Here is a 14334-nt window from a genome sequence, read left to right on the forward strand (position 1 = left end):
GAAGACCAACAACCTATAACTACCTACCTTAGTCCACGGCAATTGACTTAGGGGCTGTGTGCTAATTTACTTATTATTGACCATCTTTATTTGAATGATGATGGAATCCTTCTTCACAACATTGAACTTTAGGCCATTCTCTGAGAATATCAGAACGTCCACTAGTACGCTCCAATTGGGATTGATGTGTCCCACATCGAGACCAGGATCTGCCTGTCGCCCTCCCACGGCTCTCTTCCGTGAGAGACTTGGAAGTTGTCAACGAGCAACAGATCTCCTTCTTCGAGAACTAAGCTGATCTCCTCCTCGTCAATCACATCAACAAGCTTGTCGAGAAGCCTTTGCGGGATCTCTGTATTGTCTCCATAGACACTAGGAAGATCTGGAAGAAGATCAGTAGGTTTTCACCAGGATGTAGATATTTGGCGAATACTGACAGGTCATTCCGTCGCGGCCGATATGGGGAGGGTCGAGAGCACCAATATCTCGCGTAATACCATGGCGTCCAACCAGTCCGTTGAACCAAATGGGCCTTCCGCTCGATGGCAGCCTGCGAATGCCTATAGTTATAATCCATGTCAGATTTGAACTGCATGTCCTTCATACTACTTTAGGAACTTTTGTGTGGAAGGCTTACCGGGAATGTGCTGCGTCAACTCGAGACTTCCATCATCGTTCCACTTAAAATCTGATGTCAACTTGCGCACTTGTCTTTCGACCTTTTGTTTCGTCGTCGCTTCGTCGTCCTCGGCCGTAAGTTTCTGTCCGAAGCTGTGCTCGCCAGCCCAGTTGAACTGATTCACCTTGGCTTCATTTCCGGGAGCACGGAAGACCATCTTCATGCCCAAGCCACGCTTCCTTATTTCCTTCACGAGCTCCGGTATCTCGGCCTGGACCTTTTCGAATACATTGGCGCTGCTTGCAATTGGTGTTGCGCCACCTGCACCCAAGATCGATCAGCATCATGGCGGGTATCGAAGTGAGTTCGCGCCGCCTCGTAATCCCGAAGTAAACTCACCTTTGGTGGCTTTCTTCACACAGTAGAAGTGGATGTTTGAAGGAAAACGAGTGTACCTAGAGTACTGATAAGGGTAAGTGAGTTGACTTGGACAAATCAACTGGGGCTGAGCCTGGATGCTGATACCTCATTGTGTTGGTAGAATCGAGTGCTTGGTGACCCTTCGTTGGCCGTCCAAACGTTGTCCGCAAGTGGAGTTCTCTTGCCGGCCAGTCCAATTTGAACATGAGGATAAGAGCCTCTGCCTTTCTCAGCTGCACCCACGAGCTGCGAGAAAGTCTCGGCCGAGGCATTACCAGCACCGCGGATCAAGACGGCACCATGCTTTTCCAAAAGGTCTTGGAGTTTTCCTGATTCTCCTAAGGCTCTCAGCGCTGCTGCAGACTCGGTGACGGGAGGTGTATGACTGGTTGCGCCGTTCGACTTGACCTGCAATCCATAGGGCAGAGCATGGCCGAAGTAGGTCCTGGCGCCAGGGACTTGAAAGGTCTCGAGTTCGACAGTCATGTTGGTATTTCTATCGTCCATCTGTACTAGGTTGTGGATGCACATCAACGTTGCACATTGGAATCTGATGTGATGAGACTCTACACTTATGCTACTTCAATATCAGATTCCGGATGCAATACGAGCAGGTCGGTCCGTAGTCGGATGTGCTCCGGATCTTTGTTCAGCCTAGACAACGTTACATGTTGTGGTTGCCCAATGGTCTCTCCCAATCGAATGGCGAATTACAGGAGCAAAGCACGACATAATCGGGATATCCCCGATTTCAACAACACCCCATGTGTTGGGTGAGAAAATGTCGCCCGAAGCGGCAAAGTGTGCGGTATCACCTCCCGAGCACCAAAGCTAATTAAAAAAGTCCCTGGAATATTGGTGTCCAGCACCGAGCGACTCCGGTAGTTGCCTTCGTTGTGCCATGTCTTCGCGGCTAGGGATATTCACACGACATCTTGGCTCCATAATGGCGTGCTTCGCTTCCTGCAACGGCGCAGACGCAGACGCACGCTCTTAGCCAACATTTTCCAGAATATTGGATACCAGTAATGATTTTTTACTGAGCCTCAAAGTCTTAAAAGTGAAAGTTTTGCATTTACTTGCTTCATGTCTTGATGTTGCGTGACATTCTTAATCTTTAAGTTGATTAACGTCACGTCTTGGCGGGATCGAGATCATGGCAACAAAACAAGATAGCATTCAAGGTCAGCAAAACATGTTGAACTCAGTATGATCATGCTCTAACAAGTTGCATCTAGCTGCGCCTGCTACTCGCTCTCTTAGCGATGGCGGCGACGATTCAGACAAGGATGTCAAGCTTGGCGTTGTGGAAGTCAACGTCCTGCAAGAGAGGACTATTGGACTATTCGGAGCTATCTCCTTGATTGTCAATAAGATCATTGGTGCAGGGTATATTTTGAGAATTCCGCAGCTTGGCATCGTTCCCATTTCTGACAAGCGCAGCATCTTCTCGACTCCCAGCACAATCTTCAAGCTATCGGGTAGTGTGGGTATGGCGATGATGTGTTGGGTCATTGGAGCAATCATCTCAACCTGCGGAATCTTCGTCATGCTCGAGTTCGGTAGCGCGATACCCAGATCGGGTGGTATCAAGAACTACCTTGAGCGATCCTTCAGTCCACGGATTATGCAGACATGCATATACGTCTTCTACTGCGTATTCTTGCGTGAGTCTCCCCAATGCTTTGTTACGACCATACTACGTCTAAGTTCTGCACTCTATTGACACACACCACAGAGGTTTCCGCAAGTAACGCCATTACCTTTTCGTCGTACATCCTTGTTGCATCAGGTGCCGACTCGACGACGTGGAAACTACGTGGAGTTGCCATCGCTGGCGCCGTGTTCTCTGTTGGAATCCACACGGTTGCGCCTCGAATCGGAAGAGCGATTCAGGACTTGCTATCCGCGGTGAAGCTGTTTACACTCCTCTTCATCGTTTGCTGCGGCTTTGCGGCTTTGTCAGGCCATCTAAGGGTAGAGAGCCCGCATAATTTCACCAATGCTTTCGAGGGTACTTCCAACAGCGGATACAACATCGGATCGGCTATCCTCAACGTCATTTTCTCCTTCCAAGGCTATGACAATGTCAACGCTGTCAGTGTCAAATCAAACCTGGACCGGTTTTTGTGCTTTACTAACCTTATGTGCCCAGGTCTTGTCCGAAGTCCGCAACCCACAGAAGACTCTGCGAATTGCCCTCCCCCTCTCAATGAGCGTCATTGCAGTGCTCTACTTACTAGCAAACGTCGCATATGTGGGTTCGCTGGTGCCCATCTTGACACTAGCCTCTAGCTAACATGGACAATTAGTTTGCCGCCGTGCCCAAAGAGGCCTTCATTGCGGCAAAGGTTACCGTAGCCGCGACTTTGTTCGAGAACGTCTTTGGGCCCTCGGCAGGAGCTAAAGCTCTTCCAGCCTTGGTGGCTCTGTCGGCACTGGGACATCTTCTAGGTGTTGCATTTACCATTCGTGAGTTGCCAAGTCACCTCTCGACTTCGGTCAGCACTTGAAGCTTAACCCACTGACTTTATCGATCAGCTCGCCTGCTACAAGAGCTAGCCAAGGATGGCGTGCTCCCCTTTTCCAACCTCTTCATGGAGAACAGGCCGTTCCGCACTCCTATCTACGCCTTGATATTGCACCTTGGAGTGACAATCCTCTTTATTTGCGCACCTCCGGCTGGAGATGCCTTCAACTTCGTTGTCAGCTTGTCTAGCTACCCGACAACGGTCTTGTTGACGGCGATCACCGTCGGCTTGGTTAAGCTGCGCTTTACCGACCGGGAGAATTTCCATTCGCCGCTCCGGGCTCCCTGGATCCTGATTGTGATCTATCTTGCAGCAAACATTGTGAGTCTTCTTTAGTCCTAAACCATTGCAAGAGTTGAGTGCTGACACATAGTAATAGTTCTTGATCGTGATGCCATTTGTACGACCACCGAATGGCAAAGGCAGTACTTCGCTGCCCTATTGGCTTTCTTCAGTTGTTGCGTTGAGCATCCTGTCCCTCGGCATCATCTACTATGCATTGCGATTTGTGATCGCCCCGAGACTCTTCGGTTATAGACACCAAGAAATCCAGCAAGAGCTCAGTGATGGATCCAAGGTTACTAGGTTCAAAAGAATCAAAAGATGAGCAAGAGTATGTTTGGTCGTCAACTCTAGATGAATGTACCTGTAGTAATCACAACATTTGATCTATCGTAGGCATCATATTCTGTTGCCAATTGAACTCTTTGTTGTGCTGTTAACTGTGTTGTGTTGACGATGCGCTGCACTCAGGCGAAGCAGAAACTTTAGATTATGGAGCGCCCCAACCAACGACTTGTGGGGGTGGGTGGCTTGTCAAGAGGCACGCATGCAGGTGCTCGTCATTACGGCAATGCAGTCAAGTGCAAATACAAAATGACAGTTGATCAAGCTTAAATCGAGTGATCCTGTCAAAAGGGCTGAACTTGAGGTCATCGTCATGGCTTAGAAACGCGGACAACGACAACAACCCGCCGCTATCCGCTGCACCATCATTCGATCGTGTGTTGTGACGTCGTGAAACACAGCCGCCGGGGTTCACTTGGCGCGGAAGCCAGCGTTGGCGTTGGTTGGTGGAGACTCAGCTTGGAAAATGCGTTGAGTTCATTGATGGAATTTAGGCTGGATGACATCGGTGTACAAGGGTCTCTCTCTCCCTTTACCTTGGCAACCAGATTCTCGTTTTCTCACCCTGAAGGACGCGTCGGACTCGAGCTCCCCCAAAGAGCGGTAGCTCGGATGGAGACGGTGTCAAGATCAGGCTAAGCGTCAGGTTGTCAACAGGGTTGTTTGACAGAGTAGGAAATAGGGAAATTGGGATTAGAGATGGAAATCCAGGGACCAGAGATGATATCAACGAGGGTTTTCGGCTATGTGACGAGCTTTCGGGATAAACTTGGGTGGAGTCTGCTGGTTTTCGCGGGTGGAATCGGCATTTCCAATGACCACGATGGAGAAGTTCTAGAGATACGGGCTACAGATAGGCTTTGCGAATGAGGTCACGATAATAATTTCGGGTTCCAATATTGAGTAGGAACACGGAATGAAAAGTTGGGGACTGAAAAAAATCGAGATGCTTCGATCACCAACAGAATGATCCCGGTAAGCCACACACCCGAAGTTACTTACCGATTGTTGTATCCGCACATGTCATAATCTCACGGTTCTCAATAGCTGCCACCAGCACCATAGAGAGACGGCAACGGAGGACTCCGCTGACCGTCCTCCGTCTGGTCAATGCTTCCAGTAGTCGGTCGTGTGTGTGGCGAGACGCCGACTCCAAGTGCCGTTGGGAGCAAGCAGCAAACCACACAGCGCGTGGATTCAGAGACAGCATAGGCTTTGGTAGCATCGGGCACGTGAGGAGTAGCTACCACACCAGCCAAAGGCAAAACAAGTCTGCGGGGGCTGTGTTTGGATGGCCCAGGATCATTAGATGGACGGAGATGCACGAAAGATGCACAAACAAGGGGCCTCCTCAACCACCTCGAGCGTTTCGCAGAGCTTCAGCGAACCAGCGGTGTCTCTCAGCTCCAAGTTCCCCAGATGCCTTCCAGGAACTCCCCTGGCACATCAATAATGATGGGAGTTCTTCTCCTTGGGAACAATGTAAAGCACTGTATCCGTAGCGCTGCAGCGATGACGAGAGAGAAGAGCAAAGGTCCAGTCTTGTCCCCAGCGGCATCACGTTACTGCACCCGGGCTGTGCCGATTCCACCCCGCATATCGGTCGACATCACCCCACAATCGACACTCTGGAACGATGGCGGCGCCATGCCCATTTGGGGCCGCTGCTGAGCGTGGTGCGATGCTGGTGTCACACTGATTCTCATTCTGGCCGCGAATCCCGTTTTGCCTCCCTCCCCTGCGGAGATGCCTTGTACCGCTCAATGCTCATCTCAACCTATGTGCCTAGCTAGAGATAGGTACTCCTTACGCACTACGCAAGTACTGTGTGGGTACCATGCCATGCTTAGCCCCCCTTGGCCATGGGGGAGGGAACGGCTGGGGGTGACGGGGTTCTCAGACACAAGGTTGGCGCGGCGTGAAGGGTCGAGACGGGACGTTATATGAATACATTGCTTGCCGCTGCCACCTCCTCACCAACGCTTGCTTTTAGCCCGAGAGATCTATCTAATCATCCCTTGCGATTTTAACCCACACGTAACCAAGATACAAATACCGATTCCACCCCATCCCACAACACCTCGTACTACTGAGCTACCTGATCCTACACATACAATGTTCAGACAAGCTTCAAGAAACTTCACAACCAACGCTCGCATGCCGCCGAGCTACTTTTTGCAAACTCCCCGTCGACTCGCCATGAGATGGTACGTCTTTATCTCTGATTCGATCATACCCCCAACCTGGCATCCATCCCCCCTCTTCCCGGCTCCTCCGAATTCTGGGGTAAACAGCACAACCGCAACCCAGAGAGTCTGGAACTGACGAATCCGGCATGATAGGGTCCCGCCCACAGTAGCAGTCGTCGCCGTTGGCTACGGTCTGAACGCCTACCGAGAAGACATGGTCGAACGTCGCCAAGCCAAAAACGCCGCGGCGGAGAAGCAGGCAATTGAAGACCGCAAGCGAGCGGCAAAACTCATGGATGCCTACGGCGACCGGTCGAGTCTGGAGGAGCTCGAGAAGGCGATGGCGGTCTACGAATCCCAAAACTAAAGATGCGCCGACCTAGATGTCTCAGCACAATCACTTCAACCTTTCCTTTATCACCAACACATCACCATCGGAGAATGGATCATCCTCAGCATCGGCAACGGCGTTTCACAGCGATTATGGATATCATTAGGCGGGATCACAAGGAAACGTTTCTAAACGTTACGGGCGCTGAAGCTGCACAAATTGACAGCTTGCATTTTCAGGGACGGGACGGAGGCATGGCGTTTAGGCAGGCGACTTTCCATGGAATGCATCACCATGGACTGGTACGTCATGAACTGTTGTAAATACTAGCAACCTGAGTACATATTGAATACTCAAAACAACAACTATGGCTGTTGCAATAACTATCCATCTACCCAAAATACTCCAATAATGCTTCAAGCTTGGTGCTATTCCCAAATGCACCTGACCACAGGACAGAGGGTCATACCCCAGTACCCCGCACGCGTCCCATGATGGACGGGATCCTCGGTGGCGCTCGCAACATTGAGAACGGCCCCAGTCCGGGGATATTTGCCGCCACGCCGTCCGTTCCTCTTGATTAGCCGGCGCAAGCCACGTCTGATAATGCGTGTTGCCCAGGCTTTCAGCATGGCTGGTTGATGCAGACACGAAATACGATGCGAGGCATGCGGGATATGTAAGGCCAGCCTGTTGACGATGAGCCTTGTTCTCTGCTCTTCCTCTTCAACTTAAATTCATATAGGGCGTGGTGGTGTTGTGAGATGTCAACATGGACGTGATTATCTTCGCATCCTTGGGAGCACCCGATTTTCCGTCTGTAACAAAATCAGCACCACAGCTGCTTCGCAATATGGGTGGCGGCTCGTCCCGGTGAGTCTGGTATCATGCCTGTGATGGCCCCAAGAAACTGACGTGAGGTAGTCCGTCGCCGCCTCCGCGCGTCCCAAAGACGCTGCCGTCTACCACTGTCTGGATCCAGCATTTGCCTCCAATCATCTCTGACACAACCCGTGAAGTTATTCTCTCTATCAGGCAGATCCGCAGCCGATATTTGACTGGAGGCATCTCGAGCCTAGGCCCCGAGGAAGTGGCGCTGCTCCTTGAGAGACTAAATGTCTTGAGTGAAGATGCTCGACACGCAGCCAACATTCGGGACTATGTTACGCTCTGTACTGAGGAGACTATTTTGCGCTTATTGACAGACCATGGGCCTATTTCACAAAAACTGCTCGAAGTTGCTCGTGCTGTAAACCCATTCATCGGGTCTCAAGCGACTGATGCGGGGAGATTGGAGGCAGACTCTACCTCTGGAGGAGATGGCAACCTACCTATTCCTTTTCGGCCGTCTGATATGTGTCTGATGAATGAGTGTGAGAAGGATCTCTTGGTCTTGTTATGTTACTGTGATGTTGCTGTTCTCGAAGGGTCCATCGAGGAGGCTCTGGCTCAACTGTTGAAAATGGCAGAAAAGTACGGCACTATTAAGGACCTAGATCTTCGTAAAGAACCCCTTTCGGAAACCGAGGTAATATTGACCCAGGCACTTGTATGTTCATCAAGCCAGGTCCTTGAATTCCGGATATGAAATTCAGTGTCGCGTTGGATCCTGAAGGAATGCCATCCCTGGCGCCGCCACAGAGCCTCGCGCCAATTTTCGCTGCCGTAACGTCCTAGCACCTGTGAGGGAGGTGATGTTCCCAAGTGGGACCCTTTCAATCGAGTTTTAAGGTTTACGAAAACGAAAACGCGCCCAAATTGACGACCGATCAGACGGCTTCTCAATGTTCACCTACTTGTTGACTCGTCTTCTTACGCCCTATGGCGCTCGTCAAGAGGGAGCCGAGCCAATCCAGGACAGCCCCTGAGTCCTTGACGAACGCCTCGAATCCTGTTGGCTGAATTTGAAATTCCCTTGTGCTTTGGAAGTTTGAAGCTGGCAGAGAATGGTAGCACCAGTCTGGATCTGGATCCTGGTACCTTAAGGACGCTGCTGCCTGCGATGGAGTCATTGCCAAGGGGATCAACGTGTGTTTTGTCGAATTATTGATACTCATGTAAGACTTGCATGCGGCGCATTGTTGCCCGACCCTCACAAGCGTATCCTCTTCGCCCGGGACTTGAATTTTCATCCCGATTCTCTGTTACTGGTGTCCTTTTCTCTCCCAGTCTGCCATTTCTTACCTTTTACGCGGGGACCCCCAAAGTCAACCCGAATGTCAACCTAGACAACCATTCAACGTATCATCCTAGACGTGTGCCAAACGTCGGCCATGCTGCTGCGTCGTATCTCGCTCGCCGCGGCCGCCGTCGCCAGCGCAAATGCGCAGATTCAACTCCGTTGGTCAACTGATCTTGGAGGCAATGAGAACAGAACCTATGGTCCTGACGGGCCATGGCAGGCGCCGCTTTTCAAACTCAATGTCACCGAGATGCCTCTCTGGCCAGGCGGCTCTGGTGTTTCTGAGATCCTAACAACATCCGTCGGCGGGGACTACACGCCGCGCGCTGACACCGTCAAGACGGGGAGGATGAGGGCCAACTCCGATGGCTGGTTCAGCAGTGTCTTCATGGAGGCGGGTTGGTCGGGCATGGAGTACTGGGACGGCATGGTGATCGACTCGAGGATGGGAACCAGTCATGAGATCAAGGTTAACGCGACTTTGGTCGCCGCGACGGCATGGAATAGTTCTACCCTCTCCAACACGACTGCCTACACGCCGACGGTTGGTACACTTGGCCTCGGACCCAGGAGCGAGAGAAGCGACGACACAACCGTCCCGGGGATCCTCGAACAGCTCAAGACCTCGGGCGATATCGATAGGACTGCTTTCAGCGTGCAAATGGGGAGTGCCGCTCTCGATATTCCCGGCTCGTTGGTGCTCGGCGGATACGAGCAGAACAGGGCGCTCGGTCAAGTTGGCACATTTGCACTCCAGGATTCGACACCGATGATGTTTCTTAGGGATGTCATCTTCGACTTTCAGATACGGAACCAGTCTTTCTACCCCATCAAGTCGAACGTGAGCTTTTGGACGAATCCTACAGACCTCGGTATGCAATATACCAAGTACGTCGGCGGCGCTGCCGGCTCGGCGGTCGTGATTCCGAACCCAGCTTCACCGTACATCTATCTACCGCCAGGAATCTGCGAAGCTATAGCAGAGAATCTTCACATGACGTACCACAATAAATCAGGGCTCTACCTTTGGGATACTGATCTAGGGGCTCAACTCTTCGTCAACCAGTCAGCCTACCTCGGCTTCGTCTTGGCTGACTCGAGCGCAACGAACATGACCATCAAAGTCCCCTTCCAGCTCCTCAACCTAACATTGGAACCTCCCCTGGTGGAGCAAACGGCCAACTACTTCCCCTGCAAATCCATCAACTCAAGCTACGGCTTCTGGCAGCTTGGCCGCGCCTTTCTACAAGCCGCATTCCTCGCCGTCGACTACGAATCCAATGTTACCTACATGGCGCAAGCCCCAGGCCCGCGTATGGAGCAGAGCATCGTGAAGAAGTTTGACGGCGCGGCCATCAACACCAACCCGGCCGAGTCATTCGTCACGACGTGGGGAGACGCCTGGGACAAAGGACAAGTTTTGCAGAGCTTCCACACCGACGACAAGACTTTAACGGCCGGAGAAAAGGTTGGCATCGCAGTCGGAGTCGTAGGTGCGGTTCTCGTGGCGCTGTGGTTTTTGCGCCGTCGCAGAAAGCAGAAGGAGGGGCCTGACTCCCCGCCGGATGCCGTTGACAAGGCTTTTTTATGGTTCAAAGAGAAGAGGGGCAAGAGCCAGATGACGCAGGTGGAGAGTCAGATGAGCTCGATGGCCGAGAACGGGGGAAACGGGGGGATACATATGGCTTATCAGGCGGAACCAAAGGTTCTGAGGGAAGGGAGCCACGTCAACGAGTTGGATTCGCGGTCGCCTCTCACTGAGATGGGGACGCCGTTGCCGCATGAGATTGGCTCTACGGATCATCGTCCGGTCAGGCACGAGGCACCGGACGACCACATGGTGTTTGAGCTGCCCGCCAGCTCCGAGAGAGCGAACAAGACACGATGATAGTGGAGGTCAAATGGAGATGGCCAGTAATAATAAATAGTTTCTTAGATCGTTGGTGTCGTCACATAAATACCCAATGTCAATTTCTCTTCTTAAAAAGAATGACTATCAAAAGAATAGAACAGAAAGCCAAAGGAACAACAAGCCAAAAGCTTAGCAATAGGACTGAAAGGAAAACTCAACGCTGGGGAAAAGAAAAGAGCAGTCTATATCTACGCAGACTATACTTCATGCGTCTAGTCTCTAGATTCGAATCAAATGGTACTAATGATCCGAGTTACATGAATAGCGGCGGTTGGTAGAATTGGACTCCGGCTTCAGCAAATGGGCCAAATGGATGCGAGTCACCTTCACACTTAGCATCAGGCTCCGGCATCGTTCCATTTTGGAAGTATGCCCTTATGTGTCCTCTAGTGCATTCCGAAGGGGCTGCGAGAGTTGTATGCTATGAATGAAGAGTGTCAGTTCTCGATCCTTCGCGTAGCTTTTGTGTGAATAGGACTCTCGTTCAAGGGCTACTCACGCCAAACGAGTTTTGAACTAGAATTTTCGACCCTGGAAACCCAGCAGAGTTGTTGCGAGCACTGACTAGCGGAGTGATGTTGTCGGCTTGGTTAGCGATAAACAAGATGGGGTGGCTTGTCTTGCCCTCGAAGGGTCCTACATTGTGTCAGTATGAACGTGCCCGGATATACTCTCACGACTATTGATGGAACCTACCACTGAAACGCCAGCGGGGACGCGTAGTTCGCTGGTTGCATATCATCTGGTACGGCACCTCGGTGGCCCCAGTTCCTGGACTAAGCTCCAAGATTCCATCTGTCTCCCGTTGGATCTCCTCGAGAGTCATGTTATTGACGGCGGGGTGATCGGCACACATAACGACCGCGAAGGCGTCTCCGGTACCTTCAACAATGCCGGGCGGTGGCTCGAACGGAGAGACCGGCTGCGGTGCGCAGGCCGGGGCCGGGGCCGGTTTGCTCGGGTTATAGCGCCTGTAGTAAAGGCGTCCATCCTTCTTCTCGAGCGCGGCAATGATGTTGGCGAAATTCTCAAACTGTTCCAGCGGCTGATAAAGCGTTGTCGAGAGAAGACGCATAACCTTGGAGTAGGTGACCAACATGGGCACTTCAGGGCCTTCCTCTGGATCTGCTGGGACGATGACTGGGTGCCTCTTAAGGGCATTGAGCAGGTCAACAAACCTCCCCATAATGGCTTCCGAAGTGGGACCGTGGAAGGCGCATTTCTCGGGCCCAGCTTGGTAGCAGAACTCGTAAAAGGCAAAGAGGACCTTGTCCGTGTCGCGGATGAAGTTGACGTGCTCCGAGTTGAACCATTCCCTGTAGTCGACGTTGCCATCGCTGACCAGGCGTTCTACCTTGTCCGGGTACATGGCCGCGAAAACTCCGCCCAGAATGGTGCCGTAGCTGAAGCCCCAGTACTTGAGCTTGCTGTACCCGGTCTGGTAGACGATCTCGAGCATGTCCCTAGCGGTCGGGGTGGTGCTGGAGTGCTCCAGGATGCCGGACGCTTTCATCGCGCTCTCGCATGCTTGCGAGTACGCCGTCGCTCGGGCGAAGAGTTCTCCGACAATGCCTTCGTGGGAGTCGAGGACTCCGGGGTCTTGAAGACCCCAGTTTTGGCGCTGTTGTGGTGTTGACCAGCACTGGATTCTGGGGATGGTCGCGCCAACTATCAAAGTAGCATGTCAGCAGTTGTCCGAATTCTATAGGATTATACACCAGACTTACCACCTCTTGGATCAAAACTAATGAGGTCCTATACAATATTAGTCTCTCGAAATCAAGAGGAATGACGAGAAAGGTACGTGTTCAGACTTACGTGGTTTACACCCACAATTTCCTGTAGCATTTTGCCATGGTTTTTCAGGGACCAAACCCCTGAGCCACCGGGACCCTAGATACGGGTTTTAGCGCACCGATGTCTCGGGAAGAGATCTTGACGTTGTTTGCTTACACCGGGATTAAAGATGACTGGCCCCCTATAGTCCGACTTATCCGTTGCACGGATTCTCGTGATTGCAAGAACAACTCGGCGGTCATCTGACGGTTCTTGCCAGTCCATGGGAACCTGTGAGATGTTCTGTTAGACATGCTGAGGATTTTGTGGAGACGGTTTCTCGGGCACTAACGTCTAGTCTGGCGCAGTCATATTCCCCGTTCTCGAAGCAGCTGTGCCACTCCAGGGTCCGACTTGGCTTGATCTGTGAAGCCTGTCAGTTCTTTCTTTGCCGATCAGTATTGCGATAGACATCTAAACGTACGCTTGACCAGGTCCATTCTGAATCAGAGGTATGTTCGAATGTGCTTCCGCGCCCGGCCAGAGACCACGGAGCTGGGAAGAAGTTCCCTCTGTTAAGCGCCGTCACCGCAAGCACTGATAGAGCAGCGGTGACTGCTGTTCTACACTTGGTCCCTGGCCTGATAGCCTCCTTGGGCCGCGGATATCCTGGCGGAATCTTGCTGTCCATGTCAGTTCAGCACGATGGCATGCTTGGTGATAGCTTCCGAGGGGTTTCCTGTCAGACAGCGGGGGAAAGGGGATAAGAAAGCGTTGAGCTACTCGGACGGGCTGTATTTCACAGTGAGCCCAGCTGATCTTTCTGTGGGGGCCCCCATGGTTCCCGGAATACCGACTCAGCGGCCAAACACGACTCTGTGAAAGCCGGCATCTTGCTGGCTTGTTTGGGATTAGCGCTGTCCTGTGCGTGGTGGTTTCTCGCGTCTTGGCTCGTACGAATCAACCGAATCAAGGGTAGATAAGGGGAAAAGTAGGGGTGCAGCGGCAGCTGTGCTATGCTGATCCCCCAAACGTTTGTGCATTATCTTTTTCATCTGATTATCAGGGCTGTCGGACGAAGAGAGTTTGCAGGGTGGCGGCACCCTTGTGTCAGTTTCTGGGCATCTCATTTGGCCACGTTGACGCTAATCCCCAAGCCGTCTCTCGCGCTTTTGAGATCAAGTGACACGGATTCCAGAGCCAATCCTACGGCCCCGCGAGATCTTAAGGTGACATCCTCCTCCTCTGACAGTTGACCTTAAACCCAGGGAAGGTTGACCGGCCGGGCGGATCCAGAATGACGGAGCGGGCGGCCCCATCTGAGTTGAGTCGAAGCCTCGGTCGCCGATGAGATCGGGGGGATTCCCACTTTGAATTGCGAGCGGCTTCGGGGGGATCAGTGAAGCGATTTTGGGATTTGTCTTCAGGGTCTAACCCGGCCGGTCGGTCCATTTTTGCCGGGCACCTTATCTTAAAGCCAACAGTAGTTCAACGCCAAGAATTCTACCGGTTTGTGATTCTCATAGGGTCGAACATCCCCATCCTCCACATGGTAAACGTCTAGAAGCGCCCGTGTCCCCTCATCGCACATCGTTTATGTATGGGAAGATGACATGGTGCCTGATCCTACCCCATACATCGGACGATGTACAGATAGCTTCGGATACCGAATCGTTCAGACGCTATCACCGAGTGCTATCACACGACACCTCGGAGGATGCACGAGGGATGACAATGTCCCCGATTT

General features: G+C 52.1%; 5 protein-coding genes across 5 annotated transcripts; 3 read left to right on the plus strand and 2 right to left on the minus strand.

The window, feature by feature from the left end:
* Nucleotides 1–130: 130 nt before the first annotated feature.
* BDP81DRAFT_355838 (uncharacterized protein) lies at nucleotides 131–1525 on the minus strand (the record flags this gene model as incomplete). The annotated part of the gene is made up of 5 exons (XM_060586297.1): nucleotides 131–382; nucleotides 438–560; nucleotides 638–940; nucleotides 1019–1082; nucleotides 1145–1525. The coding sequence occupies 5 exons, from the start codon at nucleotides 1523–1525 to the stop codon at nucleotides 162–164; spliced, it is 1092 nt and encodes a 363-aa protein (XP_060441366.1). The 3' UTR covers nucleotides 131–161.
* Nucleotides 1526–2195: 670 nt separating this feature from the next.
* On the plus strand, nucleotides 2196–4177 carry BDP81DRAFT_463909 (amino acid transporter; the record flags this gene model as incomplete). Its single annotated transcript, XM_060594082.1, has 8 exons — nucleotides 2196–2223; nucleotides 2278–2428; nucleotides 2483–2706; nucleotides 2778–3136; nucleotides 3195–3296; nucleotides 3352–3511; nucleotides 3581–3891; nucleotides 3950–4177. 8 exons carry the CDS (start codon nucleotides 2196–2198, stop codon nucleotides 4175–4177), a joined length of 1563 nt encoding a protein of 520 aa, XP_060441367.1.
* Nucleotides 4178–6312: 2135 nt separating this feature from the next.
* BDP81DRAFT_463910 (uncharacterized protein) lies at nucleotides 6313–6753 on the plus strand (the record flags this gene model as incomplete). Its single annotated transcript, XM_060594083.1, has 2 exons — nucleotides 6313–6404; nucleotides 6540–6753. The coding sequence occupies 2 exons, from the start codon at nucleotides 6313–6315 to the stop codon at nucleotides 6751–6753; spliced, it is 306 nt and encodes a 101-aa protein (XP_060441368.1).
* Nucleotides 6754–7489: 736 nt separating this feature from the next.
* BDP81DRAFT_452843 (aspartic peptidase domain-containing protein) lies at nucleotides 7490–10787 on the plus strand (the record flags this gene model as incomplete). Its single annotated transcript, XM_060592781.1, has 4 exons — nucleotides 7490–7590; nucleotides 7642–8266; nucleotides 8677–8745; nucleotides 8946–10787. The coding sequence occupies 4 exons, from the start codon at nucleotides 7490–7492 to the stop codon at nucleotides 10785–10787; spliced, it is 2637 nt and encodes an 878-aa protein (XP_060441369.1).
* A 138-nt stretch (nucleotides 10788–10925) lies between these two features.
* On the minus strand, nucleotides 10926–13496 carry BDP81DRAFT_95957 (TAP-like protein-domain-containing protein). Its single transcript, XM_060596528.1, has 8 exons — nucleotides 13072–13496; nucleotides 12940–13011; nucleotides 12765–12878; nucleotides 12630–12704; nucleotides 12539–12566; nucleotides 11508–12479; nucleotides 11311–11447; nucleotides 10926–11232 (listed from the first exon to the last, which is right to left on the minus strand). Exons 1-8 carry the CDS (start codon nucleotides 13276–13278, stop codon nucleotides 11065–11067), a joined length of 1773 nt encoding a protein of 590 aa, XP_060441370.1. The 5' UTR covers nucleotides 13279–13496; the 3' UTR covers nucleotides 10926–11064.
* Nucleotides 13497–14334: the final 838 nt, after the last annotated feature.

This window comes from Colletotrichum phormii (genome assembly GCF_030913505.1).
Source record: "Colletotrichum phormii strain CBS 102054 chromosome Unknown BDP81scaffold_20, whole genome shotgun sequence".
Lineage (NCBI taxonomy): Eukaryota > Fungi > Ascomycota > Sordariomycetes > Glomerellales > Glomerellaceae > Colletotrichum > Colletotrichum phormii.

What these genes read in the sequence shown, in the direction of transcription:
- BDP81DRAFT_95957 (XM_060596528.1), bottom strand. Translation starts at nt 13,278, where the DNA reads ATGGACAGCAAGATTCCGCCAGGATATCCGCGGCCCAAGGAGGCTATC. An exon ending in CAGTCATCTTTAATCCCGGT is followed by an intron (nt 12,705 to 12,764) that starts GTAAGCAAACAA and finishes ACCCGTATCTAG; the next exon opens with GGTCCCGGTGGCTCAGGGGT. An exon ending in TAGTTCAAAACTCGTTTGGC is followed by an intron (nt 11,233 to 11,310) that starts GTGAGTAGCCCT and finishes CTTCATTCATAG; the next exon opens with CATACAACTCTCGCAGCCCC.